General features: G+C 34.9%; 1 protein-coding gene across 3 annotated transcripts in view; it reads right to left on the bottom strand.

Annotated features, from left to right (window-relative positions):
• Positions 1-906: 906 nt before the first annotated feature.
• COL14A1 (collagen type XIV alpha 1 chain) overlaps positions 907-27,454 on the bottom strand; it is a 265,288-nt gene continuing 238,740 nt past the window's right edge. Inside the window, exons 28-30 of one of the 3 annotated variants that reach the window (XM_074201476.1) lie at positions 5,366-5,443; positions 3,664-3,819; positions 907-1,871 (exon numbers count right to left, since the gene is read on the bottom strand). In XM_074201476.1, the coding sequence (XP_074057577.1) occupies positions 1,810-1,871; positions 3,664-3,819; positions 5,366-5,443 (296 nt within the window). In that variant the 3' untranslated portion in view covers positions 907-1,809. Of the gene's footprint in view, positions 2,748-3,663; positions 3,820-5,365; positions 5,444-27,454 lie in introns of all 3 variants that reach the window. The other 2 variants (XM_074201475.1, XM_074201474.1) reach the window with 2 other exon arrangements.

Raw genomic sequence — 27,454 nt, 5'->3', positions numbered from 1 at the left:
CTTTAGTCCAATTCCATCCAAGTCACCAATAAGATTTTCTTCCTATTTGACTCTTTTTTCTCTTCTTTTATTCTTCCCATATTTTCTTCCAAAGAAACAGAAAGTAGAGCCTCTAAATAGCTCCATCATTCATTGCACTCATTTAAATTGAAATAATGCATTGTTGCACATCTAAATGGGAAAAGGTGGTTTTATAGAATCATCAACAAATACAAAATTTTAAACTATATCACTTTGCATAAGGATAATGCAGAGAAATCTAGTATTTATTCAGTAGGCAAGATGTTGTTCCAGTTTTGCAAAAAAGTGAAATAAGATAAGAAAGCCAGTGGGAAATAAATAGTATAGAGGGACAAAGTTCTTTTACCAACAGATGAAAACTACGTGTTGTCCTTAAGAAAAACTATACTCACTGTAGTTTTTTTTTAATAAATCATTGTCTACATTTGAGAAATATTAGTCGATATTGAGAATATTTTATAATGAAAATTATCAGATACAAAAAGAAATTGGAGGTAATTTGTTTCTATGATATTTTCTCCCACTGATAAAGTAAAAGAAATTAATTCAAGACATAAGCAAAATGATGAAAGAGCCAGTCTGGAAATCAGTCTGATCTGAATTGAAGTCCTATTTTTGGGTCATATTAGCTAGGTCAACCTAAGGAAGTCACTCTCAGTAACAGGAAATTTGCTAAAACAATAAATTTGCAGATCATGTATCTATACCCATTGGCAGAAAGAACTTCCTTAATGAGAATTTCCTATACCAATTAAATCACAGATTCAGGTCAAAAAGAAGTTTAAAAGTATAAGAGTATGAGGACAAAAAAGGATAAAGAAAAATTGCAAGCAGGTCAAGATGATTCAAATATGAAGTTTAAATAAAAATAAATTGAGACAAGTCCATTCAAATATAGTTTACAGCTTTTATTTGCTTACAAAACAGAATGGAAATAGGTAAACAATAAATTATCTGTGTGTTCACACAAATCCATGTAGATGCAATGAAGAAATCCCAGCAACCAAAAACTAGGGAATTCTTTTATTAAATATATCTCTTTAGATTGTGGAAGGGTCACTTTTTTAGTATAACTTTTTTTTAGTATAACAATTTGTTTCTCAGAGCACAAAAAAGAATATTTGTTTGCAAAACCACTGACTTCAAAGAGGTACTAATCAATCCTTAGTTCTGAGAGTCTGGTAAAAGATATCTAGGCAAATTAGGGTTGAATTGACCCATAATGCAAAATGGGGATTTCCTGACAGCCTTCCCTTAGCAGATATGGTCTTTCTAACAGTCTCATTTATTGAGTCCCTGAGGAACACTTTTACATATTTCTCCTGGGGACCAATTGTAATCAAATTGAGACCATACAATTCCGTTATTTCAAATTGTCTATTAGAGCAAAAGACAGCTTCCTATGTTGGAAATGGATTTTGCATTCTTTGCTGATACCTTCCTAATAAAACATGAATAATCTGACACACATTTAAAGCAGTCAAAAAAAGCATCATTCTTTAGTCAATGTAAAGATCTTTGTAGGTTTTATTTTGTTTTATTTTGCTCTTACTCCCCAGAGTAAGAGGATGATCGTTTTTGGTTTTCATTATTATTAAACAAAAATAATCATAACTATATCACCCTGCAATTTTTTTCTAAGAGGACAAATTAGTCTATTTACTGAGTAAGAGCTTTACAAATGAACCATAAAAATCACAAACTAACATTCTCCTTTAATAACAATGCCTTAAGAGTTCTTTTAATGGATTTTCCAGTTCCTTTTGGAATAATCGGTTCCTGGGGCCATCAGATCAAGTCTTCCAAATCCTCTTGGACAGGTGTGAACTCTGGTTGATCAGGATCAGGTGCTGGATAGGAAGACTAGGGGTATGAGACTAGCCAAGGACAGGACCCAGGAACCATAAATTCTGTTCCCCACAATATCATAGGTTCTCAGGGCCATGGATTGAATGAGTTATGTTATAATTAAATTCAAGGGATATCTTGACCACTTGGATTACTGTGTCTACCTTTACCCACCACCACCACCAAGATGATTAGCAAAAGAGGAAAAAAAGCAAAATATTAGAGCAGTCATTAGGAAACTGGTGTCACAGCCAACAAAGTATCCCTTTAATTTATAAAAAGGAACACTGAAAACATTTAGCAGTATTATGAAAGCAATAAGGCAGAAGAAGAGTGGAAAAGTGGGGAAGGCATGTAGAAAGACCCAAATCATTACCAGATAACTCAGTGTTATCAGAAAACCATCACCAGGAAAGAAAAAGAATGCATCATACCTGCATACTTCAGGCAAGTGTTGAGTAGCAAAGATCAGACACCACATTTCATTAATCTGATTATATGTGTGTTTCCTCAATGATTTTTTTTAAGGGGGAGTTGTATATGGGGCAAGCTGACATGATTCTTTTCATTTTGGAACTGCACTGTCTTATTTCTGTGATGTGATTTTGTCTTTGCCAAATTTCAGTTTTTCCTCATTATATTGCTAAATGATGTGGAGAAGACAAAGGCATGGGAGGAGTGGGGGTTAGGGAAGAGGGAAAATGTGATGGGTAATCTCATTTAGTGATGTGAGGACACTGTGCAACAACTACTAGGTCAAGCTTTGGTGGTGGCGGTCAATATGGCAGTTCTGAATCCATGGCCAAATGCAAGGGAAGAATACAACCAGAATGGAAGGCTTTGGCTTCAGTGCTGGTAATCATTGTAAGGGATCACGTCTTTAAAGACAAAATGGCAGTCCGAGGAGGTGAGGGAACAAGGGTAGGAAAAGATGAACAACAAAGAAAAAGACATCAGACAAGCTCCATTCTGGAATATGGTTACCAAGTTAACAGTCCTGCCATTATATTCACGTCCAGCAAGTACTTTTCTCTTTTCTCCATAACCTTAGCAGTGAAGTCCTTACAAGGATTCATTTGTGAAATGATGCCTGAAAGCATTTATCTGCACAGCATATCATCTGACAACATGCATTTGATGGAAGTATTTAAGGAAAACAATTACTTATCAGGATCTTACTTTAGTAGTTAGTAATGAGGAGAGGTTATTGTATTAATAATTTTGCTTCTTGCTAAAATTATTCTTATTCCCCTAATAAATATATATATATATACACATATAGATAGATATAATAGTAGTAGTTGCTGTAGTAGTAGTAGTAGTATAGTAGAAGAAGTGGTAATAGTAGTTGTAAATGAATCCCATGAGTGAAACTAAGAAATTCTGTTCATTATGCTAACAAACAGGTGAAAGACTCTCCTCCAATGTGAACATTCTTTCCAAGACACCATGACCATATGAAAGTGGCAGTAACAGATGAAGTATAAGATTCCTACCAATTCTATCAACTACAAAATCAGTGCCTCCAATTACTTCCCTGAATAGTCAATGATTGGGAAGTGGGGAGAGGACCTTGAAATTTGCTATTTTCAATCTTCTATCTTTGTAAATTTTTTGTAGGGGTTACTTATTTCCCTAGTATATATAATTTAGAGCATTCAGGACATCTCCCCAGATGATTATGCCTTTGTTAAACTTAAATTAGATATCCCTCTCACCTTTGCTCAATGTCTTTTTTCTCCCTCCCTCACAACACATGGACCCATTACCACCATCATTGTGGACCATACTCACCTCCCACACCATAACTGGAACAGGAAGAAGGGTCACAGTAGCCAGGTTGACCTGAAGGTCCCTGTGGCCCAGGTACACCTAGGTGACCAGGTGGACCTCGTGGACCAGGTGAACCTTGTGGCCCAGGGCTACCAGTTCGACCCTCACCTGCAGGTCCTATGAAAACACAAATGAACAATTAGATTGACTGTTAACATTCATATTATTTAGGGAAGTAAACTAAAGCTGCTAATGGAAATAAGCCTACTCTTCATATATCTCTTCGCTACACATAAATGCTCTTCACTTTGCATCTACTTCTTCCTAATTCAATCCTTGCTAATTGAAAATACAATAAAGATACCCATGAGACTCCCTTCTGCCTTTGAGCAAATGTCTAAATCATTTCAGGACAGCAAAAAGCAAAACTCATTCTTAACTCAACTTAAGAGAAAGAAATGTATTCTGATCGAGTAAATAGTTGTTTTTCTAGTTCTTATAAATAAGAATCTCAGGCAAACAAACACAAATATTCCCAAATTTTAATCCAATATTTTGGTAACCATCAGCCATGACAAATATTATTTATATTGTCACTCAGATTTATACACTTACTCAGATGAAAAAAATGGGGGAATTCTTAAAAGGAAATGACCCATTTGGATTTCCTTGGCAAAGATACTAGACTGGCTTGCATTTCCTTCACCAGCTCATTTTACTGATGAGGAAACTTAAGCAAACAAGGTTAAATTACTTGTCCAGGATCACACAGCTAGTAATTGTTTGAGGCCACATCTGAACTCAGGAAGATGATTCTTCATGAGTTTAGACCTAGCACTTGATCTACTGAACTACCAAATTTAAAAAAAATAAACTTTCATCCATAGTAATAACACACATGTTCTATATAGAATTATTAATAGTCATTCACATAGCATTTTATAGTTTCAAAAAGTAAGCATTTACTTAAATCACCTTATTTTATCTTTACAATTCCATGTAAGGCCAATTAGTGTTACAACATTCTAAAGGTAGAAGGGATTTTTAAGGTCATTTAATCAATCCCTCCCACTTTATAGATGTCTACATTGAGGACCAGAAAGAAAAAATGAAACTATAAAAATGAAAAACAACATAGTAGTTCTTTATATAAAGGCACAAAGCTTAAAAGATAATAGGCACTTAATAAAAATTTGTTAAATAGATAGATTAATTGGTACTAGTCTCTCCTGGCTCAAGAAATCTCCAATTAGGCATGAAATCTTTAAAACTGAATAATTAGGAAATCTGCTTTACTCCAAAATGTATTAAGTTCATTCCTTCTCAAGTGTTTTTTCCAAACCATTGTCAGAGCCAAAAATAAAACACTATAATGCTTTTAATTCACTGAAGACATAACATTGTCTATTTCTAACCTGGAGAGCATATTCTATCATCAGAAGACAAGAAGAATATATAGAAAGCAATATAAATGAGGAAAAATTGAAATTTGGCAAAGACAAAAATCACATCACAGAAATAAGCCAGTGCAGTTCCAAAATGAAAAGAAGCATGTCAGCTTGCCCTATATACAACTCCGAATATCCTAATCATTTGAATAAGAAATAGAGAAAAGACAAGGGAGTTCTGGAAATAGACATTACAGCTTCCCGCAGGAATGACAAAAAAAAAAAATGGAGAAATTTAAGATTCATCTGGTTTACTGAATTTGGGGGTATCTTACCTGCAGGTCCAGGGGGGCCTCTGGGCCCTTGGTTTCCAATGCCTGGGTTTCCTTTTTCTCCTTTGACACCTGATAAACCTGTTGAGACAAGCACCATTAGAATTCTATTTAGAAAAGGCAAAATATTTACTAGAGGTTTTTAAGGCTTTCAATAGTCAAAGAAGTACAAGGATAGGGAAAGGGACTAATGGGAGAAAAATTTCAGAGTAAGTTTAAAATTTTACCATCCCCACCAAAATTATGTGTATATGTAGGTATATGTATGTATATGTTTTTGTTGTTGTTGCTGCTTAGTCATTTCAGTCATGCTTAATTCTTAGGGACCCCATTTGGCAAATTCTTAGGCAAAGAAGTGGTTTGCCATTTCCTTCTACAGATCATTTTATACATGAGGAAACTGAGGCAACTAGGTTAAGTGCCTCACCCAGGGTCACACAATGTATTAGTCTGAGGTCACATTTGAACTCAGGTCTTCCTACTTCAGACCTCATACTCTATCCATTGTTCTGCCTAGCTGCCCAAAGAAGAAAGTGTTAGAGCTATATAAATAGACCTGATAATCATATGGATAGAGATGATCTTTGAGCCCATGGAAGCTGATGAGACCAAATCTTTAATTAAAAAAATTCCACTCACCACATAAACACACAGAGGAACAAGTTCCTGCTTTCAATCAATGAATCAACAGAAAGTACCTAGTAAGTGTTGGTTGTTATTATTTATCTTAACATAGGAGGTTATGCCATGCAAGTCAAGTGAATTTAAGTGAGTAGGTACTATGCAAAGTCACCAGCTTCACTTTCTCCTCCAGGGACATCTGAGTTCAGTGACCAGAAATGAATCAGGACAACTGAAGTTGACCCTGGATGCATTGGGAGACCTTGGCCTTTTAAAAATTGTTCCTGCTTTGGTCAGCAATCCTGAGGGTCTTCTCCTCCCAGTTTAATTTGTTTTTTAGAAGTGATCATTCTTTGCCTCTTTGTCTCACTTCACTCTTACCTAATCTTAATGACTGAATAAACTTGGCTTCAGTTAAATTGTGACCTGGGAAAGACCTAGCTTTAAAAAGCCAAAGTCTTCCACTATATCTTGGTCCATCTTCAGTTATCCTGATCCATATCTCACTAGACCCAGATGGTTCTGGAGGAGAAAATGAGACTGGTGACTTTGCACAACACCTCTCACTCATATCCAATTCACTTGCATGTCATGCCATCATTTCCCTGATATCATGGTCTTCTTGGAGAATGAAAGACAAATAATAACTGCTAGATACTATGCTAAGTACGGAAGATGTTCAGATAAAAATTAAAGTTCTTGATCACAAGAACAGTCTATAGAGAAGACAACATGTATCCATGTAGGTATGAACAAAACATCTGCAGGCTGATTTCTGGGAAAGCATTAGCACCCGAAGAAATTAAGAAAGTAAAGAAAACTAAGGAGTCTAAGAGGTAGAGAGAATAACTTGTATTTCCCACATAGCGAAGAGACTGTGTAAGGGCACATGGAGGGGAGATGAAAAGTTGTTCAAGAACAAAAGAGCCTCTGGGCCACAGGCACAGAGCCCTGGTCTGGACTCAAGAAGACTTGATTCAAATTTGTCACCGAACACTAGTTGTGTGACCCTAGGCAAGTCACTTAACCTCTGTTTGCCTCAATTTCCCCATCTGTTAACTAATGTTAACTAATAGCAGTATCTTCCTTCCAGTATTATCACGGGGATCAAATGAGACAATATTTGCAAAGCACTTACAGCAGCACATGTAGTGTGTAGTGTTGGCACACTACAAATAATACACAATCATAAATGATTGCATCTGACATTTCCTTATAAAATAACATTATCACATATCTGCTAAAGACACGAATTATAGCTGTCAGAACAAAAATAAACAAACAAGTGACTAAGGTTTGCAAAGTTTGAATTTCCACTAAAAACTTGGAACTGTCAGAAAAGTCTGTGTTTTATTTTGGTGATTCAGTCCCATAAAAATCCAAACCAATTCATATTTCTTTTCCATTTAACAGACCTCTGTTAATAAAATGAAGGTTTTCATAGTTATAAATCAATTATAATTCAATATATAATTATATAAATATATAATTATTATTAAAATATACATGAAATATATAATTATAAATCAATTATAATATAAATAATTCAAAGGGACCCTATATGCCAGAATTATTGCATCTGATCTGCTGAACAGACAATTAGGCTGTGGAAAAACTGTAGAAAAGTCTCAGAACGAAGATTAAAACAAGGCTATAATCAGTAAAGATTTTCTGAAATGATAAATCCAAATGAAAAATTCATCTGGGTCTAAGTTCAGTATTAGATGGTGTTCCATATAGCAACAGACATTATTAGAACAGGTTTTATATATATATACATATATATATGTATATATATATATGCATATTCAATGACAGTTTTGTCCTCAACCAATCAGTAGGCATTACTTAAGCTCCTATTATATGCTGCACATGGATATGTGACCTGGAGATACAAAGACACAAAGTAAAGCAATCCCTATCATCAAGAATCTTAAATAAATTATATGTACTTTTAGAACTGTGACTAGAAGGATCAGTAGTAACTAATAACTTTTCCATGATGTATGGAATGACTGCCTTTGGAATTATTTCAGTTATTTGGTATTGTTCACCTATCGAATTATTTGAATTATCAGATACAATGTTTATAAATTTCCCAACACTTAAGGCATTCTCAACACCTTGGTTCACAAGAGTGACTATTTCTAATGACCATTTTCTGGCTACATGACATTGCTTGAAATTATATTAACTCATATCTTCCCACAGTCTTAATCATTTTATAATCTATATTAGAGCTTTCTGTGTGTACATCTGTCATTCCTTCTACTAGATATACTTTCTTATATCAAGAACTACTATGTTGTTTTTCATCTTTATAGTTTCAACACCCTATAACAGTGTTTCATTCCTGTTAGGTGCTTGATAAATGTTTATTGAACTGAATTATAAGCCAACTACAACAATGGGAAAAACTATGCTTACATGATGCTTTGAATTATATAGAATGTTCTCCTCCCTAGTGAGATAGGAAATACAAATAAATATCCTAACTAAAGAATTAAGAACCTGAGGTTCAGATAGGATAAATGACTTAACCATGGTTGAAAAATTATTGAGCAGCAGAATTAGAATTTAAACCTAAATCCTATTACTTTTCCACCATACCACACATATGTATTCATGATCACAAATGTATCATTTCACTTAGATTTTTCTCTTGGAATTGAAAAAAAAGGAAATCAATTTTTTTAAAAGTGAAGGATCATAAGATGATAGAATTTCAGATTTAGAGAGAGAAGGGAAAAGAGAAGGCACCTATGAAAAGATCCTCTATCCATCTAGTCTAACACCCTTCTCTTCTCTTCCTCACTGGCCACTCCTTTCTCCTTCCTCTACTATCTACTATCCCTTTTCCAGTTCATGTTCTACCATTAGAATGGATGCCCTTTGAGGCTGATCATTTTGCTTAATTATATTTATAGCACAAGCAAGCATCAGGAACATTTACATAATACTTTCATTTCATATCTATAACAACACCTCTTTTTCCCTCTCCTCCCCTCCTTTTCCCTTCCCTTTCCTCTCTTCTTTCTTTTTTCCTTTCCTTTCCTCCTTTCTCTCCCTCACTCCACATAGGAAATCATACCGTTACCTGCAGGTTATCTTCACAAAGTAAATATTGATCAATGAAAACTCACAGCTAGATTTCTTCATTAAAGATCATGCCTACCCTCAAATCACTGTGGCTTTCATTGATTGGTCAACAATAGGTCCCAGACCAACCCCAATTTGGTCATCATTTGGGTCCAGATAACTCAGGTTGAATGTAAATAGTAATTGTTTCTGTTTTGGCCAGAAACTCTGAGGGTCTTCTACTACAAGATTGATTTTTTTTCTGGTCAGGTAAGAGGCCATTCTTTGCCTCATTTCTTACTTAGCCCTAATCACTGAATGGGCATTGGCTCAGTCAAACTAAGAACTGGAAAGACCTTAGCTGAAAAAAGTCAAGGTCTCCCACTGCATCCAGGGCCATCTGTAGTCATCCTGATCTATACTTTGCCACTGGATCCAGATGACTCTGGAGGAAAAAGTGAAACTAGTGACTTTGTACAGTTTATCCTTACTTGCCAAAAAAGACTATTTTATAGAAAACCGACACAGGACAAATGCTCACAGGGGCTTCAGAAAAGGTCATTCTGAAGATCTCTCTCTCTCTTAAGAATTTTGGAATTGATGTGCAGCATGGGAGACCCAGGCCAGCATAGTGAACCTTCCTTAGAGAGGTTGTTGTTCTCTATAAGCAAAGCAGGATGGAAGGAACTCAAAGGAAACATGAGATGTGTAGGTTTATAGAACCCACCCCAGGTGTTCACATGGATTATTTGTGCCCAGCCTTGTGGTAGAGCATTCTGAGCTCATACTGGTCTGATCAGCCACAGTTGGACACACTTGTACCTTGTCTCTAACATAGGGGTGTTGCTTTGATCTTCTTCAATAAGAAAGGACAAGAACCAACCAACCATATAACATGTAAGTAGTTAAGTCTCTTTTCCCTCAAAGTAATTAATTTTAATTCAATTTACAGGACCTTCTTCACAGTTAGTTCCTGACAAATGCTAAACTTCACTTTTCTGAACATTTTTCTTATATTGGTTCCAAATACTAAATGGATACGGGCATCTGTTTGCCTTCCCTTTTTGCTTAGATATGGTGCTAATCTCCCTTGTTTTTGTGGCAAGAATGATAGATGGATCTGAGGGTGCCCAATGAGTTTCTCAATATCACAGCACACTTGGTCCTCTTTCACTCTTGCTGATCTGGAGATTACAATCCCTGACTTATTAACTGTAATGTTTGGTTTCCCGGCCTACTTTCCTAATCAGTCTGCACATTCTCCTTGGCACCAAACCCAGCAGCCAGACTCCTGAACAGTACCAACATACTCTCCTTAATTTGGACACTTCTCCCTTGCTGTCAGTAAGAGTACATGTGGATTTTTAGGAGCTTGAGTACCCTTCCTGCTTGTCTAGGGTTGGGTCCCTAGTTACTTGTTACACATTCTATTCTTATTGCACCAACTCTTGGCCTCTGAGTAGGAGGAATCTTACTCATCTCTGTGGCAAAATTTACCACACTAAGAGACCTAAAATTTTAAACTTATAGAAACAGGGAATTAAAGATTTTGAAGAGACTTTATTGGCCATTTAGTTCAACTCACTCCCAAGGAAAGAATCTCTACTACCATACACACACACACACACACACACACACACACACACACACACACACACGCAACACATCTTTGTTTGAAGACCCCCCTCCCCCCAAAAAATTTAACATAACATTTCCCTAGGTAACCATTCTACTTTGGAATGCCTCTCATTCTTGGCAATTTTTCCTGATATCAATATTAAATTTACTTCTTTACAATTTTTCAACAATTATTCCACTTCTGACTTCTGAGGCCAAAAAAAGAATAAATTTAATCCATCTTTCATTTGTGACCTCTTTTTGATCTGTTGTCAATCTGATGAGGTCAATGAACTTCAGTGAAGTACTTGGCTCTGTAAATTCAGTGAAGTACAAGGACTGTAAATTCCTGTCCCCAGGCATAAGACAAGTTCCTGTCATCCATCAACAAAATAATAAATCCCTGATCTAGGCCGAAAGGATGAAGTCTTTGGGTTACCAACTCCATTCCTATTCCATTGACTATCTTATAGAAACTACTTAAAGACACTAAATTGACCCCTTAGGACATTCAAAGTCTATACTTTACCCACTCTTTAATCCCTCCCTAGCAATACCCTAATTCCTCTTTCACACTTTTCCCCAGCTCTTTCCCTATAAAAACTTTGGCCTTACTCCTCTTGGATGCTGATTCAACTCAGTTGCCTGTTGGTTTCTACTGTTATCAGCCCAGTTGCAACAACCTTGCAACTGTCCCTAATTTCTCTCCTTCATGCTGTTCTCCCTCTTTATGGTACTTTTTCTTTGCTGCTACTGCCTCTGCTGATCAGCCTAGCTGTAGAATTCTTATAATTGTCCTAACTTTTCTTTGCAGAGTTCCATGACTGTGATTTATAGCTTGTAAGCTTGCAACTGCCTTTATTTTCTCTCTCTCTCTCATTCTCTTTCTTAGCTTTTTTCATAGGTTTCCCTAAGAAATCTAGCATTACTGTGGATATTGAAATAATAAGGATATTGAGCAATAACATCTACAATAATGCATGAATAAACTTTTTCTCCCTAATTCTTCTGAGTTAAGAATCAGTCTTTCTGTGAATTCACTCATATATTCTGCAATCCTATACTAGATCACTCCCCCCAATATTTTTCCTTCATTACTAATATGCCCCCAAATCTCTTTTCTAGACTTTCGAGACTTTGTCCCCAAATTTAAGTCTTTCTGATGCTGTTCCTTAGTGGAGATTTTGCCATCTCATCTTAGTCATCCAGAAAAGCTCCCACATTTTAAAGTCTAAGAATTAAAGTCTTATATCTCAACATGCAACATTTTTATTATTAACTGAATAGAAAAGTCCCAAGAGATAGATACCAATGGAAAATTTTAATTGTACCACTATAAATTGTTTTCTAGAATAATACTACCTATATATGCTTAAATGGAGACATATTCAATTGATTTCAAAAGATATGACTAAAGGCTGACTCAGAGATATTAAGTGGCTTGTGCATGGTCACATAACTACTAAGATTTGAACTCAGGTCTTTCTGACTTCAAATCAAATATTTTATCTACCTAGCCACCTATCAGTCACATATTCAAGGTCATAATACCTAACTTCTATCTCTTAAATGAATTTACATATGTGACTTCTGGTTAGTTACTTTATCTATCAGGCATCTCAGGGCCCTCTTCTGTAAAAGGAGGATGTAGGACTAGGTGAATTAGCTTCAGCTCAAACATTTCATGATTGCTTTTCCTCAACTGGTTTTGCAATATTCATAGCACTCTGATGGGAAAGCTATGCATTATTCAAAACTAGCATAAAAATCTGCTTCAGCACTTTCCATAGTTAATAATTGAAAATACATTTAAATTCAGTTTCTGTTTTTACTTATTCAAATGGCACTGATGATATTTCAATCAGAGCATTTGTCTGTTATTCTTAGAAGGGTTATAAAATGATTTCCAAAGTGATTGAAAGGATCATAGGACTTTAAGTTGGAAGGTAACTTGGAGATCAATCATTTCCATTCTTTTAGCATTTGAATTGGTAGTATGAAGTGGGAGTAAGGCAGTTGTACAAGCCACTGTGCTAGGCACTGGGGTTGAAAATGTAAGGACAATGATAAATGATATGAAAAGCAGTTCCTACCCTCAAGATGCTTACATTCTACCAGAAGATACATATAAGCAGATAAGTTGTAAGTCTTCCTCATCTCCCTCAACAAAATCCAAAGCAGTTTATTGTAACTCATCATTCAGGCTCTACAACCTATACCCCCATTCCACTCCATGGGTATAGGAGGAAGAAAGTTTATAATTGAGAAAAAATAGGACTTCATTGGGAACTTGTCTGAGGTAATACAATTTGGTCAAAACAATTTTTTTTCTGGTTAAGGGAAACTGATCAGTGAAACCAGTTAGATACAAAATATACTGAAATGAATGAACACAATAGCTCAGTGATAGATTATAATTATTTGTGATAAATCCAAAAATTCAGGGTACTGGGGCAATTCTTCAGTATTCAACAAGAACTGCTGGGCTGTCTGGCAGAAATCAGGTACAGACATCTCACAACATATACCAAGGAAAGCTCTGAAAGGATACCCTTTGAACTAAAAGAGAATCTAAAGATCATCTAGGTGACCCTGCATTTAACAGGTGAGTAAACTATAGCTAGGGGACAGTGGACTGATTATTGGACTAGGAGTCAGGAAGATTTGTCTTACTATATTCAAGTCCAGACTCAGACCCTTATGTAAACCCTGGGCCAGTCACTTAACTCTATTTGCCTTGGTTTCCTCATTTGTAAAATGAGCTGGAGAAGGAAATAGCATACCATTCCAGTATCTTTGCCAAGACACTCAAATAAAGTCATTTAGAATAGGACAAGACTGAACTGAAAACTAAAACAATTTGCTTTCCCAATGTCAGACAGGTATTAGTTAGAAAGGATTCAACTATCAGGTCTTCTGAGTCCAGATCAAGAGCTCTGGGGTTACCTGTTGGCAGCTCAAGATGGAAAGGCTAGAACTAAATGTGTGTGTGTGTGTGTGTGTGTGTGTGTGTGTGTGTGTGTGTGTGTATGTATATATATATACATATATATATGTATATACATATATGTATATATATATATATATATATATATATATATATATATATATATATATATATATACATACATATGCTTGGAAGTGATAGCTGAATTCATGACTAAGATTGCCGAGAGAGAATATAGAGAGAAAAGAGAAGAGAGCAGATTCATTGGAAACCCCACCTTAAGGGGTCTGAAAAAGGAAAAGAAACAAATGACAGTTAATGAGATGAATAAAAGAATGTGATTTCTCAGAGACTAAGAGAGGCAATAATATCCAGAAGGAGAATTGGATCTTTGGTAGCAAAAACTGCAGAGAGAACAAGATAAATGAATAATATAAAAGAATTGATGGCTGAGGATTACTATGAATTCAGATTGCTTAAATTATGTACATCATATATTGCATGCTATATCTGTGTTTGTTTCTTAGCTTCTTTGCTGCACTACAAGCTCATGATGGCAAAATCCAGGTTAAAGTCAGATTTTGGAAAGACATGAACGTCAAGACTGAGCTTGGAATTTATTTAATAGGCAACAGTAAAACAGGATGGAATCAATTATACTTCTATTCATGGCAAAATTGAAGAATATAACATTAAGAGATTATGAATATTTATTTAGAAAGAATATGATAACCTTTATAGGCCATGATGACTTGATCATAAAAGATTAATTTTATTGCCTTTTTTTGAGAGTATATAACTAGAGACAATTAAAGCAAGATGGTAGAACAAGAAGTGATAACTAAGAACAGCTCCTTTGCCCTTCATCAATGTAATGACAAGTAAAATAAAATAATACAAAGGGACTATATGAGCATGGTTACAAAGATACTCTTTGAAAAAAATATGTCAAATCTAAATTGCTCATGGGTAAGCTGATACTTTACAATAAAAAAGATAAAACCTAAATTAATTAATTTATTTAATGCTTTACTAATCCAACAATCAAAGGATAATGCTATAGAACTAGAAAAAATACTAACAAAATTCATTTTGAGGAGAAGAAGCACAAGAATATCCAAAGAAGGGGCGGCTAGGTGGCATAGTGGATAAAGCACCAGCCCTGGAGTCAGGAGTACCTGGGTTCAAATCCGGTCTCAGACACTTAATAATTACCTAGCTGTGTGGCCTTGGGCAAGCCACTTAACCCCGTTTGCCTTGCAAAAACCTAAAAAAAAAAGAATATCCAAAGAAATGAAAAAAAAAGCAATGGGAAAGAAGAGGGCAGATGATAGAGAGATGTATCAATGAAACAGATCAGTTACATAATATATGGTAGAAAAAATAGTAACAGTGATAGGCTACATTTAGATTCAAGCTACTAAGGTAATACCTCATTATTCAACAAAATCAGCTTAGCTGTCTGGAAGAACATAGATAATGACCATCATATACTATATATTGAGGAAAGCTCCAAAAGGATATCCTTCAAAATGGAGGGTGGCCTCATAAACTAATTAGAGGATCAGATAACTAATTATCTTTGAGCTCTCTGAAGGAGGAAGAATGCATACCCAAATAAGAAATATGGAGGATCACAAGACATAAAACGGATAAATTTAATTATATAAAATTAAAATGCTTTTGCACAACCAAAACCAATTCAGCTAAAATAAGAAGAGAAACAAGTAAACTAGAGGTAAAAATCTTTACAATAGTTTTTACTACGAAAGGTCTTATTTTCAAGTTATATAAGGAACTGATTTAAATCTATAAGAAAGAGTTATTATCCAATTGATAAATGATTAAAAGATATAACAAGCACTATGAATCACCTGTTGTGCAAAAGCATTTTAATTTTATATAATTGAAATATCAATTTTATCTTCTGTGATCCTCAAAAAACAAATGATCAAATTTGAAACATTATTATATAAGCTATTTTGTGTGGATTTCCATTAATCAATAGCCTTCTACGTGAAGGCACTATGCCAAGTACTAGGGTTAAAAAGAAGGCAAAAGATAGTCCCTGCCTTTAAGGAGCTCACAAACTAATCAGGTTTTCAAAGTATTTGCCTATCAACATATTTTACAGCTAAAGAAAGAATAAGTCTCAGAAAAGTTAAGTAACTTACCTACAGTCTGACTGTTTGGTAACTAGGACTTGATCCCAAGTCGTCTGATGTAAGGTCTAGCATTCCTTCTATTGTATCATATAACAGTAGACAACAGTGAGAAGTAGTAAAGTGCAGTAGAAAAATTACAAGATTTAGAGTCTGAGGACCTGGCTCTGTCCCTGTGTCAAATTGTGGATTAATATTGAACTTGGAGTCAAATAAAACACCAAATTCTTTGCATAAGAACTGTTGCCTACCCCCCCATCCTAACAGGGCTGTGAAGATGATTTGTGTAGGTGATATCTTTAAGAGCCTTGCTATAGAATTTTACATTTATCTATATTCAATATTAGTATATTCAACTGATACTCTTATTCCAGACTGTCTGGCTTTGACAGGATCCTGACTCTACCTCCCAATCCCATAACTAATCCTCTAAACTTAGTATCATGGGCCTATTTGACAATCACACTACCTATTCCTTCATCTGAGTCATTGAAATAAAAAAAATTTTAAATAGGAACAAGTCCTGGCTCCCAGGTAATCGGACTATGGTCAAGTTTAGCTCCTCAAGGACAGGGATTATATTATACTTTTTGGATTTCTCAGAGCTTGGCAGACTTTAACATAGTAGATTTTTAATAAAATTTTAGGATGAGTGACATCTCAATGTACTACTTAAATATGAGTTATTTTTAAAATTATTATTATTATTATGGAAAAGAACTTAAGGCAAGAGATGTATCATCAGATAAAAATGATAAATTTAAAACTCATGTAATGATGATTCTAATTTCTTCAAGATATAGACAAAGATTAGCACAGTAATATAAATAATCTTACCACCAGTGAGAGGAGTTTTAAAGAGAGATAGTTCTAGACTGGTGACAAAAAATAATAGTTCAGAAAGGTTAAATGATTTATCTAAAGGGAGAGCATTATAAAATGGAAAGAACCCTAGGCAGATAGTGGAAAGAGCTGACTGCAGTATTTACTAGCTGTGTGATCTTTGTCATCTTTTTCATTTCTCTGGATCTTAAATTCTCCTTCTACAAAATGAGGGGATTGAATGAGATGATCTCTAAATCCTATGATCATATGGCAGAGAAATTTACAAGCAAAATCAGGCTTAAAACCAAAGAGGATTGGATAAGAGGAGTATAGATGTTTTTTCTATTTGCAGTTTCTATGAGTACAAAAGTTTAGTGGCATTCCCATGTGGTTGATCTTGATTATTTTTAAGGATTTGTTAAAAATATTCACTAAAAAGAAATAGTTACCGTTCATATAAACACTTGCTATTGTATTACATAAACTATTTTTGCAGGATTTTCATTTACTTGTCCATATTGAAGTGCTGAAAATTTGGAGACAGGTGAAGACTATTTCTGTGAACCACAAAAAAGTTATATCCCATATATATATATATATATATATATATATATATATATATATATATGTATATGTATATGTATATGTATATATGTATATATGTATATATATATTTGCTAGTGCATACAAATAGAACCTTTACTTTAAAAATATCTTTTTATACTTTTTTTGTTAAATTCATTTATAGGGGAGTGGATTAAAAGGAAAACCCTAGCCATTAAGTAAGCATGAATTAGCTGTCACAGGCAGTCTGAGGATTTAAAAACTATTTCCATGAACAATAAGAGGCAGTGCCAGCTAGAGAGAGAACTGGCCTCCAAGTTAGGATAAGTGGGTTACAAGTCCCTGCCTGCTAACCTATTGGCAGTGTGACTCTGGGCAAATCACCGAAACTTCAAAAGCTCTAGGTTACTACCCAAGTCCTCAGACAGCAAAAGAGGTGCTGATCTCTGGAATTACCCATGCAAATGAAAATATATGCCTACCTCAAAATCAAAACAAACAAGACTCCAAAACCAAACAAGAAGTCCCTGTATACTGATTAGTAGATTAAAGAGGGAATGAGAGTTAAAAATCTGACCCGGTGAACAAACTAACCAACATTTAACAAATGCTTGCTGTATACATCTGGCTGCTTTGGGGAAAAAAAGTATCCTAAAGGAGTTTACAGTCTAAACAGGAGACATAGGAACAAGATATGAAACAACTAGAGGACAACAAAGGCCTCTCTCTCTCTCTCTCCAAATCTTTCTTTTATTAAATATTTGTATGATATGTATATATGATATATATTATTACATATGATATATTTACATCCACAAACTTATATAAACATGTATGTTGTTGTTCAGTCATGATCAACTCTTCATGACCCCATTTGGGATTTTCTTGGCAGAGATACTAGAGTGGTTTACCATTTCCTTCTGCTTATTTTTACAGTTCAGGAAACTGAAGCAAGCAGGGTTAAGTGACTTGCCCAGGATCACATATCTAGCAAATGTCTGAAGCCAGATTTGAACCCAGAAAATGAGATTTCCTGATTCTACTCTATTCATCGAACCACCTAGCTACCACTTACTTATACATTCATTGTTGAGTGGTATTTCTGCAAGGAGACTGGGATCAATCAGTGTCTATAGGTATGATGGCATTCAGTGGGGGCTGGGGATAAAGAAGAGAAAACACGAGGAGGACCAGGAAGGCAGGGACCAGTTGTATGCGGGGCCTGCCAAGTCTCAGATCCAGTGGTGGAGGCAGTGGAGGTCTTTCAGTAGGTCCAATCTTTTCCTTTCACATGGAGGGTTTTGGGCTTTTTAGTTTTTTTTTTTTTTGAGGTGGGGACATCACAGAGTGCCCAGTGAGCTAGAGTGGAGAGAAAGAACAAGCACAGTACTGTATAACAGAGTTAAGATAGGTGGGGTATTTTTTTGGAGGGGGGGGAATGAAGATTTCTTTTGGAAATCTTTACAATTTTCAAAATGTAAATTTAATTCAGTCAGAACTGCCAGTATTTAAAAGAAGTGTAACAGTCAATGAGAAAGAAGACGAACATGATGCTTCTCCTTTGTTCTCGAAGAAGACCACAACATCAGGGGAGATGATGTCATGACAAGCACATGAATTGGTTTGAGTGAGGGTCATTTTCTCCTCCAAAACCATCTGGGTCCAATGGCCAAGTATGAATGAGTTCAACTGGAAATGACCCTGGAGGCTATCAGGGTTACGTGACTTACCCAAGGTCCCATGCCTAGTAAGTGTCAACTGTTTGAGACCAGATTTGAAATCATTTTTCCTGACTTCATGACTGGTGCTCTATCCATTGTATCACCTAGCTGCCCTAAACAGTGGATCAGTCAATGGAGAAATAGGATATTCAAAACTTGCCTCCCTTATTTACTGACTTTATGACCCTGGGCAACTCACTTTTATCTCTCTACGTCTTAGTTTCCTTTTCTATTTAATAATAAAAACACCTGTCTCACAGAATTGTTGTGAAGATTAGTGACATAACAAGTAAAGTGCTTTGCAAACCTTATAATACTCAATAATTGCTAACTATGATTATTATAATTCATAGAGCAAAACTAGAAGCAGGGAGTGAAGTTGCAGATAGGCATATTGCAGTTCCCTGTTTGAGGCAATGATCTTCAAGAGAGAAGTGGTTTATCAGCAATGTTACACAGAAGGTTCCTATTTGACTATTGCCTAGACTAGATCATCTCACTTTTTACAGATGAGCAAACTAAGTCCATTTCTTTGAAAAGTCATGAATGCAAGGGGTTCCTGGGCAAATAACTAAACCTGAATGAGTCTTAGTATCCTCATCTGTAAAACAGGAATAAGAACAGAAACTAACTCAAAGGACTGACACGAGGATCAAATGAAATAATTATGAAAAGCACTTTGCAAATCTTAACGTGATATATAAACAAAACCTATTATTACAGAGAGAATAGAAATTTAAAATTCCATGTGGAATGCTAGTTTAAAGGCTAGGAAAGAAAAGTGAGATGCTCTACCATTTATTTCCCATAAATGGGATGAAAGTAATACCATCTTGAAATAATAGAGATCTTTCGGAAATATTTAGACAACTTCCCAACAAAGGATACTGAACAAATCTGAAAATACATTTGCATTAATAATGATAGGAAGAGCAAGGAGGGTTGGAAGGAACCACATCATGAATATTTCTATTTGATTTTAATCAATTTAGGCATTTCTCTATCAGTGACAGGAAAGTCATACATCACCTAATGTTGCCTTGGTAGGAAAAAATCGTAATCCAATCTAAATTTGATGGACAGGCATCATTCACATTTTTGGTTTTCTAATGTTAAAACAAACCTGGCTTTAGAAATCTCTCATCATCTGGGATCTTGTCTTAACTGAGTCCGGAGTTTGAATTGAGAGTAGTCTTCAGCATACTAAGGATTAATGCTTTCTTTTTCTTGAATGAAATGAAATATAAATTTTCTACAGTTTCCTCTTACTTGGTTCTATAATTTTTTTTCACTTTCTTTTCACTGCCTTAGGGTCAGCCTTTCTGCCACATGACTTCCCATCTGTCAGTCTCCCTCCTCCTCCTCCTCACTTAGATGGATAAGACCAAACATTAGAGAAAGCTAGTTAGATGTATCTAACCTCTTTTCTGAAACTATTTATTGGAAAATCTGCCTAATTGTGCATTGGTCGGAAAAATATCTGTACAAATTATGGTACATGAATGTCATGGAATTCTGATATAAAGAATTCAAGGAAACATGGGAAAACCTATGAATGAATGGATACTGAAGTAAGAAGAATTAGGAAAATTATATTTATATATATATTAAAACAATGTAAGTAGAAAACAAACAAGTAAAACTGAAACTAATGGACCCTCAGGAGAATTGAGAAAATGCATCTTGCTTCCTTTATTGCAGAGGTCAGGCAATGTGGATATGAAATACTGTGTATACTGTCAGATGAATGTGATTATTGGAATTGCTTGTCTATTTTCTCTTTTTCAAAAAAATGTTACAAGAAAAGTCTCTGAATTAGAAAGATGAGAAGGATGTATTTGGAAATAAATATAAAAGTACTAGTCATCTAAGAATATTTTTGAAAATTTGCTAATAACATGAGGCCAAATGGATAGAACATTGATTGGAAGTTAGGAATCTAATAATTTAGTCCTGGCTTATCAATGAGTAGATTCTGTGGTCTTTGAAAAATCATTAAACTTCTTTCAGTCTCAGTTTCCTCATCTGAAAAAATAACTTCTAAGGTCCTTTCTTCCTCTGACAATCTATGACCTAAATTTCCAAAAAAAAAATAAATTTGCCTAAAAATCATGCCCATAAGATTATATTATTTGGTCTGAATTCATTTTCTCATGTATCAAACTGTGTTTAATTTGATTTCCTCTGCAGAAATGTAAAACACATTGATTACCAAGGCCTTGTTAGTGACTATGCAAAATGAAAAATGAAAAAAATACATCCTGCAAACAATCTCTCTGAAAGCATTTAAGAAGTCACTTCATTTAAATGTTAGATCTTGTACTTATGGGCAATCAGCTTAAACTATGCAAAATGAGAATTATACAGAAAATCTAAAAGTCTTGGCAGAAAACTATTAAACAATCAGAAAATGATATGATTTTTAAATAATGAAAATCACAGTGAAAAAGAGCCATTACTGTCTGATTTGCCACTGAATCCCAAGGACTTCCCATCTGACTTGCAGCTGAAACTAGATAGATAGATAGATAGATAGATAGAGAGGATGGATAGGTAGGCAGACAGACAGACATTTAGATAAACAAATGGGCAGAAAAGTTGTCTCCCCCATTAGAATATAAATTCCCTACAGTTGGGGACAGTCTTAGTTTTCTATTTCTTTCCCCCAGGACTTGGTAAAGTGCTTTGTACTTAGGAAGTATTTGATTAATGCATACTTCATTCATTCATCTGTGGCATTAACAATTCTTGAAACTCCTGATTCATCAGTGGTTCTGATGATGATGGTCAGAAGAAGAGTAAAGTTGAATTCCAGAAGATGTTAATGGCAATGAAAGATATTGCCTTCCTTGTGCAAAGATTAACTTTGTCTATAACCATAAACTTATAAATAAACATTTATGACTGTTTTGCCACTGGCCAGTAAATGTAGCATTCACTTTCAGAGAGTCTCATGCAGAAAATGCTGGGATCCATATAAACAGAAATAATGGGAAGGAGAAAACAGATAAAAGAGAAATATATGGAGATGTTTATATATTTGCTTTATATAAACATTATAAAATATATATTCATATATGTATTATATATACTTCATATATTGTAAAGTATTATAAATTATGTTTCACATATGATTTTAAATAACATAAACTCACATTCTCTGAAAGTGAATAAATACCCATATGTCTTTTTCTTTTACCTATAAAACATATAGCTAAGTTTATATTTTTCTTTTTTACCTATTTTCTCTTTCATTTGAAAGATTGCTACCGGGACTACATTCCTGGCAGTTCTGTTCTTATTCCAAAACTGCAAGTGAATTTTGCTGCCAGATTTCTTTTTTGGCTCCGACAGCTGCTTTCAGCCATGGAAATATAATGAACATGAGAGACCCATGCAGATGTTCATTTTAACTCTTCCATCTTGAAGTTATTTTGGTCCTAACTCCTGATCCTTTTCAGTTGTATTCTACCTACAGAGTAATCTCAGGAACTCATTCCTTAGCTTCTGTGGGATAAACCTTTCCCCACTATATTGCAATTTCTAAGTCTCTGAGAGGGAATTTCATTCACTTTTCAAGATTTAGCCTAGGGATGAGGAGGCAGCTCTTAATTTTCAATGATTATTTTTGTGTGGTAGTGTAATTTCAACCTGTCCATTGTGTTTCATCTTTACATTCTCCCTTCCCCCTGTCTATTATTTATAACAAAGCCCAACTTTGTTCAAGTCAGTCACAGAAATTTAGGATTGACAGGCATGAAATTAGCCCTTTTCTCTTACACTAGAATCATTTGGACCTTGATCTTGTGGCCAAGGAAAGGTTTTGGGGAAAGTCTTCAAACTCCAAGATCATTCAAAGATTTTTTTCTCCTCAAACAACAATAGTATAGTAGTCTTAGGAGTTATACAGGGAAAAGAGCAGTTTTCCTCTGCATCAAAGTCTTTGACAAAGACCTGAAATTTACTCTTGATTAAAGACTGCCACTGAAACATTAATTTTTTTGAACTCTTAATTTAAACTACTTAACATTCTCATGACTCAAGGGAGTTGGCAGATGAAAAGTAAAATGGCCAATGACATTTAAAAAAACAGGAAAATGAGTAAGATAAAACAAGGTTAGTCATTAGTATGCTATCTTTCAGTGAGTTCTATTTAATATTTTTCCAGTAAATGTGGGAATGGGAAACATCACAATCATTTAATAGCAAGTCAAGTCAATAAACATTTACTATGAACCCACACAACACTACTTGTGACTGGCCTGTGCTTTAGGATTCCAAGCTCATATTAGTCTGTTCAGCCACAATCAGATACACTGTTTCTTGTCTTTAGCATAGGGATTTTTTGGTTTTCTTCGATAATGAAGGACAAGAACCAATTCAAAAAGGCCAAGAACCAACTAAGAGTCTACTCTAGATTTTGTGCTAAATTGTAGAAAGTCATAGAAAGACAAAACAGTTGCTGCTTCCTAGCATCTCCCAATCTGGATGTAGCAAACAATAGACAAATTACTATTAAATATCTATAAATATATATTATATATTTTAACTTATTTATTTTATACATATAAATAATAGACAAACAAATACATAATTAAATAGCTATAATAAAAATATTTATTTATATACACATATAAATATAATATTTGTGTGTGCATATGTGTGCATGTGTGTGTGTGTGTGTGTGTATGTGTGTGTGTATATAATTAGAGGTAATCTCTGTGGGGTGGCACTATGGATAAAGAAGATAAAGACCAGTTTCTTGTGGAAGATGGGACTTTCACTGACACTTGAGGGAACAGATCAGGAAGGAGAGACTTCCAGTGAAAGATGAACAAGAACAACCAGAGAAAATGCTTAAAGTATGGTATGTGAGAACAGCACAGAGGCCAGTGTCATTGCATTATAAGAGTAAATGGTCAGAAATGACCTGTCATGAAGGGTTTTAAAAACCAAAGACTTTTCTATATGATCCTAGGGAGCCAATGGAGTTTACTGACTAGGGGAGTGATATAGTCAGAACTGTGCTCCATGAGGGTTAGTCTGATAGAAGCCTGGAACTTGAGCCAGGAAGTCCAATTGTCAGACCACATTGATATTCCAGGGGTGAGGTGATGAGAACTTACATCAGGTGGTGGAAGTGTCATCAGATAAATGGGATTAATATAAAGCTAGAGTATATGCTAATGGAAGCAGTCAGTCGACAAAATTTATTAAACCCTGACTCTCTTCCAGGCACTAGAATACAAAGAAAGGCAAAATTACTATCCTTGTTTTCAAGAAACTCATTTTCTAATGATAGAACATATAATCGAGAAAAATATATATGTATGTGACATTAACAGTAACATTGTGAGATGATCAACTCTGATGGATGTAGCTCCTCTCAGCAGTTCAGTGATCAAGGACAATTCTGGGAGACTTGATATGGAAAATGCCATCCACATCCGGAGGAAAAAATATGGAGTTTGAATGCAGACAAAAGTATAGTACTTTCATTTCACCTTGGTTGCCTCAAAAAAAAAAATCAAACACCCCTTCCCACCACAAAAGCCCCACATCTGTAGAATGTGATGGCAACTAGGTGATGTGGTGAATATAAATGAGAGTCAACAGTTGGGAAGACTTGAGTTCAAATCTAGCCTTAGACATTTACCAGCTGTATAACCCTATACAAGTTACTTAGCCCTGTTTTCCCTAGTTTCCTCATCTGTGAAAATGAGGTGAAGAAAATGGCAAAATACTCTGAAATCTTTGTCTAAAACCCCCAAATGGGATATAAAGATTCAGACAACACTGAAAAATCTCAACAATAACAACAGATAAGAATGTAAGCTCCTTGAGGGAAAGTTTTGTTTTCTTGTATGCCAAGAGCTTAGCACAATGACTAGCATATTGTAAAACACTTAATATATTTTTTTATCCATTAACTTGAAGTATTGTCTGGGGGATATATGATAAGGGAAGAAGACACCAGCTGCCTTTTAGGGTCTCACCCTTAAGGTCCTGAACCAAAGGAAAGAAGACACAAGCTGAAATAGCCCTATCCTAGACATAGGCTTGGTTGGAATGCCATAATTTGTAGTTGGGGTCCAGGGTGGAGGGAAGTTATGATCCCTCACCAACCCTCTTTTTCTCAGAGAGTCATCGTTAAACCCCAAGGTCAGCAGGGCAGAAAGGCCTTAGGAGAAAGGGTTGTATCTTTATTATATCCATATAGTTCTATCAGTAGCTAATTAAAAATATCTTAACAGTGGATAGGAAGCATCATCCTGCATGAAGTAAAGGGGAGGGGGGCTATGCATGAACATCCATCAGTGAATGGTATTTATTAAAGACAAATCTATTCATAACTTATTTGCCCTCAATAATGATGATGATGATGATGATGATATTTTCCTTCATTCTCAGACTATGACATCAAAGAAGTGTTAATATGATAAGCAAGTGAATTGAATTGGAGTGAGGGGAGGCTGTGTTAAATCACCAGCTTAACTTTCTCCTCTAGAGACAGCTGGATCCAGTGATAAGATAAGAATCAGGGTGACTGGAGATGGTTCTGGATGTGAAGCAATTAGGGTTAAGTGACATGCCTAAGGTTACACAGTTAGTAAGTGTCTGAGATGGGATTTAAGCTACAGTACCCTGACTCCAGGGTTGGGACTCTGGAAAGAGCACTTGCCCTGAGAAGCACTTGCCTTCTTTAAAAATCCAAGTTTAAATGATTTTTCTTTCTTCTGAACTTTACCTCCCATTTAATGTGGATTATATACTACCTGAGTAATTAATTATCATGACTTTTCAAGTTGTTTCACTAGATTTGGTTTCACTAAATTTGGAACCAAGAAAACAGGGCTGTAGTCTCAACTTTGATATGTACTAGTTGTATAATCAAAGGCAATACACTTAAAATCTCTGACCTTCAGTTTCCTCACTCATAAAATGGGACAACAATAATATTAATAATAATAATAATAAAATAGCACCTATCTAATATTTTAAAGTTTGCAAAGTACTTTATTAATACTATCTCATTTTATCCTCAGAACAACCCCAGGTTTTACATTATCCCCATGTAATAGATGAGGAAACAAAGGTTGAGTTTAAATGTCTTGCCCAAAGTCACACATCTACTAAGTATCTAAGGCTAGATTTGAACTAGATAGGTTTTCTAGATAAAACACTTGTCACCACTGTACCATCTATTTTTTGGATTTTGATACTTATGCCACCTACTTTACCTAGGTATTGAGAAGAAAGTGCAGCTAAATTCTTATTGATGCAAATTATGAATCCTGTGAAATGTTTGAATTTTTAAATTAGCACTGCATATTTCCACAGAGTTGGAACTAATCATCATATTTTGCATATAATTTCAAATGTGAATTTGAATCCATGTGGTCATTTTACAAGATTTATCATCCATACTAATAGGAAATTAGGGTTTGGAAATATAAAGGAGAGGTTGCACATTACAATGAAAAGATCATGACTCTGGAACTAGAAAAAGCTAGATTCAAATCCCAGCTCTGTACTAAATTTTTGTGTGACTTGGGACAAATCCCTTGCCCTTTTCTACCTTCAACTTTCTCATTTGAAAGTGAGGAGGTTAAATGAGATTTTTCCATCCAGGTCTAAAATTATGACCCTATATCTACCTGTCTTATTTCTTCTTTTGAGAACATTAAGTTCCTGGGAGAGAAGGAACTATCTCATGTGCTTTGGTTTTGGCCTTTATGAGGATATTGGGGCTAAGTGACTTGCCCTGGGGTTAAGTGACTTGTCCAGGATGACACAACTATTAAATGTCTGAAGCCAGATTTTTGGTTGCCTCTAAATCACTGAGCATTGTGTTTAGCAGATAGTGGCACCTCAATAAATATTGGTTGATTAGCTTACCATGCAAAGAAGAATCACAAAGTTATACACATGAGATTTATAAAAACTCTTGGTTGGATATTTTCCTTATTCATAATTTAATGCACAATTTAATGATCTTGTCATAAACCACTTAGCTAAAATTTAGTAGTGAAACAATATTCTGAAAATTAATGGTTGTCTCATATATTTAGACAATACTATTTGTTTTATAACTAATTGAAATCATTACAAGTTAAACAGCCATTTTCAAGTACATGCATTTTCAAGGCTGTAGCATTATTTTTGGGGAAAAAACAGATAAGAGAAAGCTTAATTATTAGTACTATAGAGAGAAAATATGTGCTCTGTGTAACTATTTTGAGAAAGCATTGAAAACAATATTCAGTATCATATTTGAAATTGAAACTACTTTTTGGACATAGCATGTGCTACTTACTGCTTGAGCAAAAACTATGACTGCAAAAATCATATTTTGGTTTAAACATGATATAAAAATTATGTTATAATATTATTGAATTTTTAACTGTAGAAAATAGACATGATTCCTTTTAAAGAAGGAAGTTGTATTTTTGGAAGTCAAAGAAATCTAATCTTGTTTGAAATGATTGCCAAGGAACAGTTTGATAAGAAATGAGTTAAGCTATATAACTGAGCTTCAAAGAGAAAAAAGCGGAGA

The sequence above is a fragment of the Macrotis lagotis genome, chromosome X (assembly GCF_037893015.1).
Source record: "Macrotis lagotis isolate mMagLag1 chromosome X, bilby.v1.9.chrom.fasta, whole genome shotgun sequence".
NCBI classification, from domain to species: domain Eukaryota; kingdom Metazoa; phylum Chordata; class Mammalia; order Peramelemorphia; family Peramelidae; genus Macrotis; species Macrotis lagotis.
This window is presented reverse-complemented; position numbering and strand designations above follow the sequence as displayed.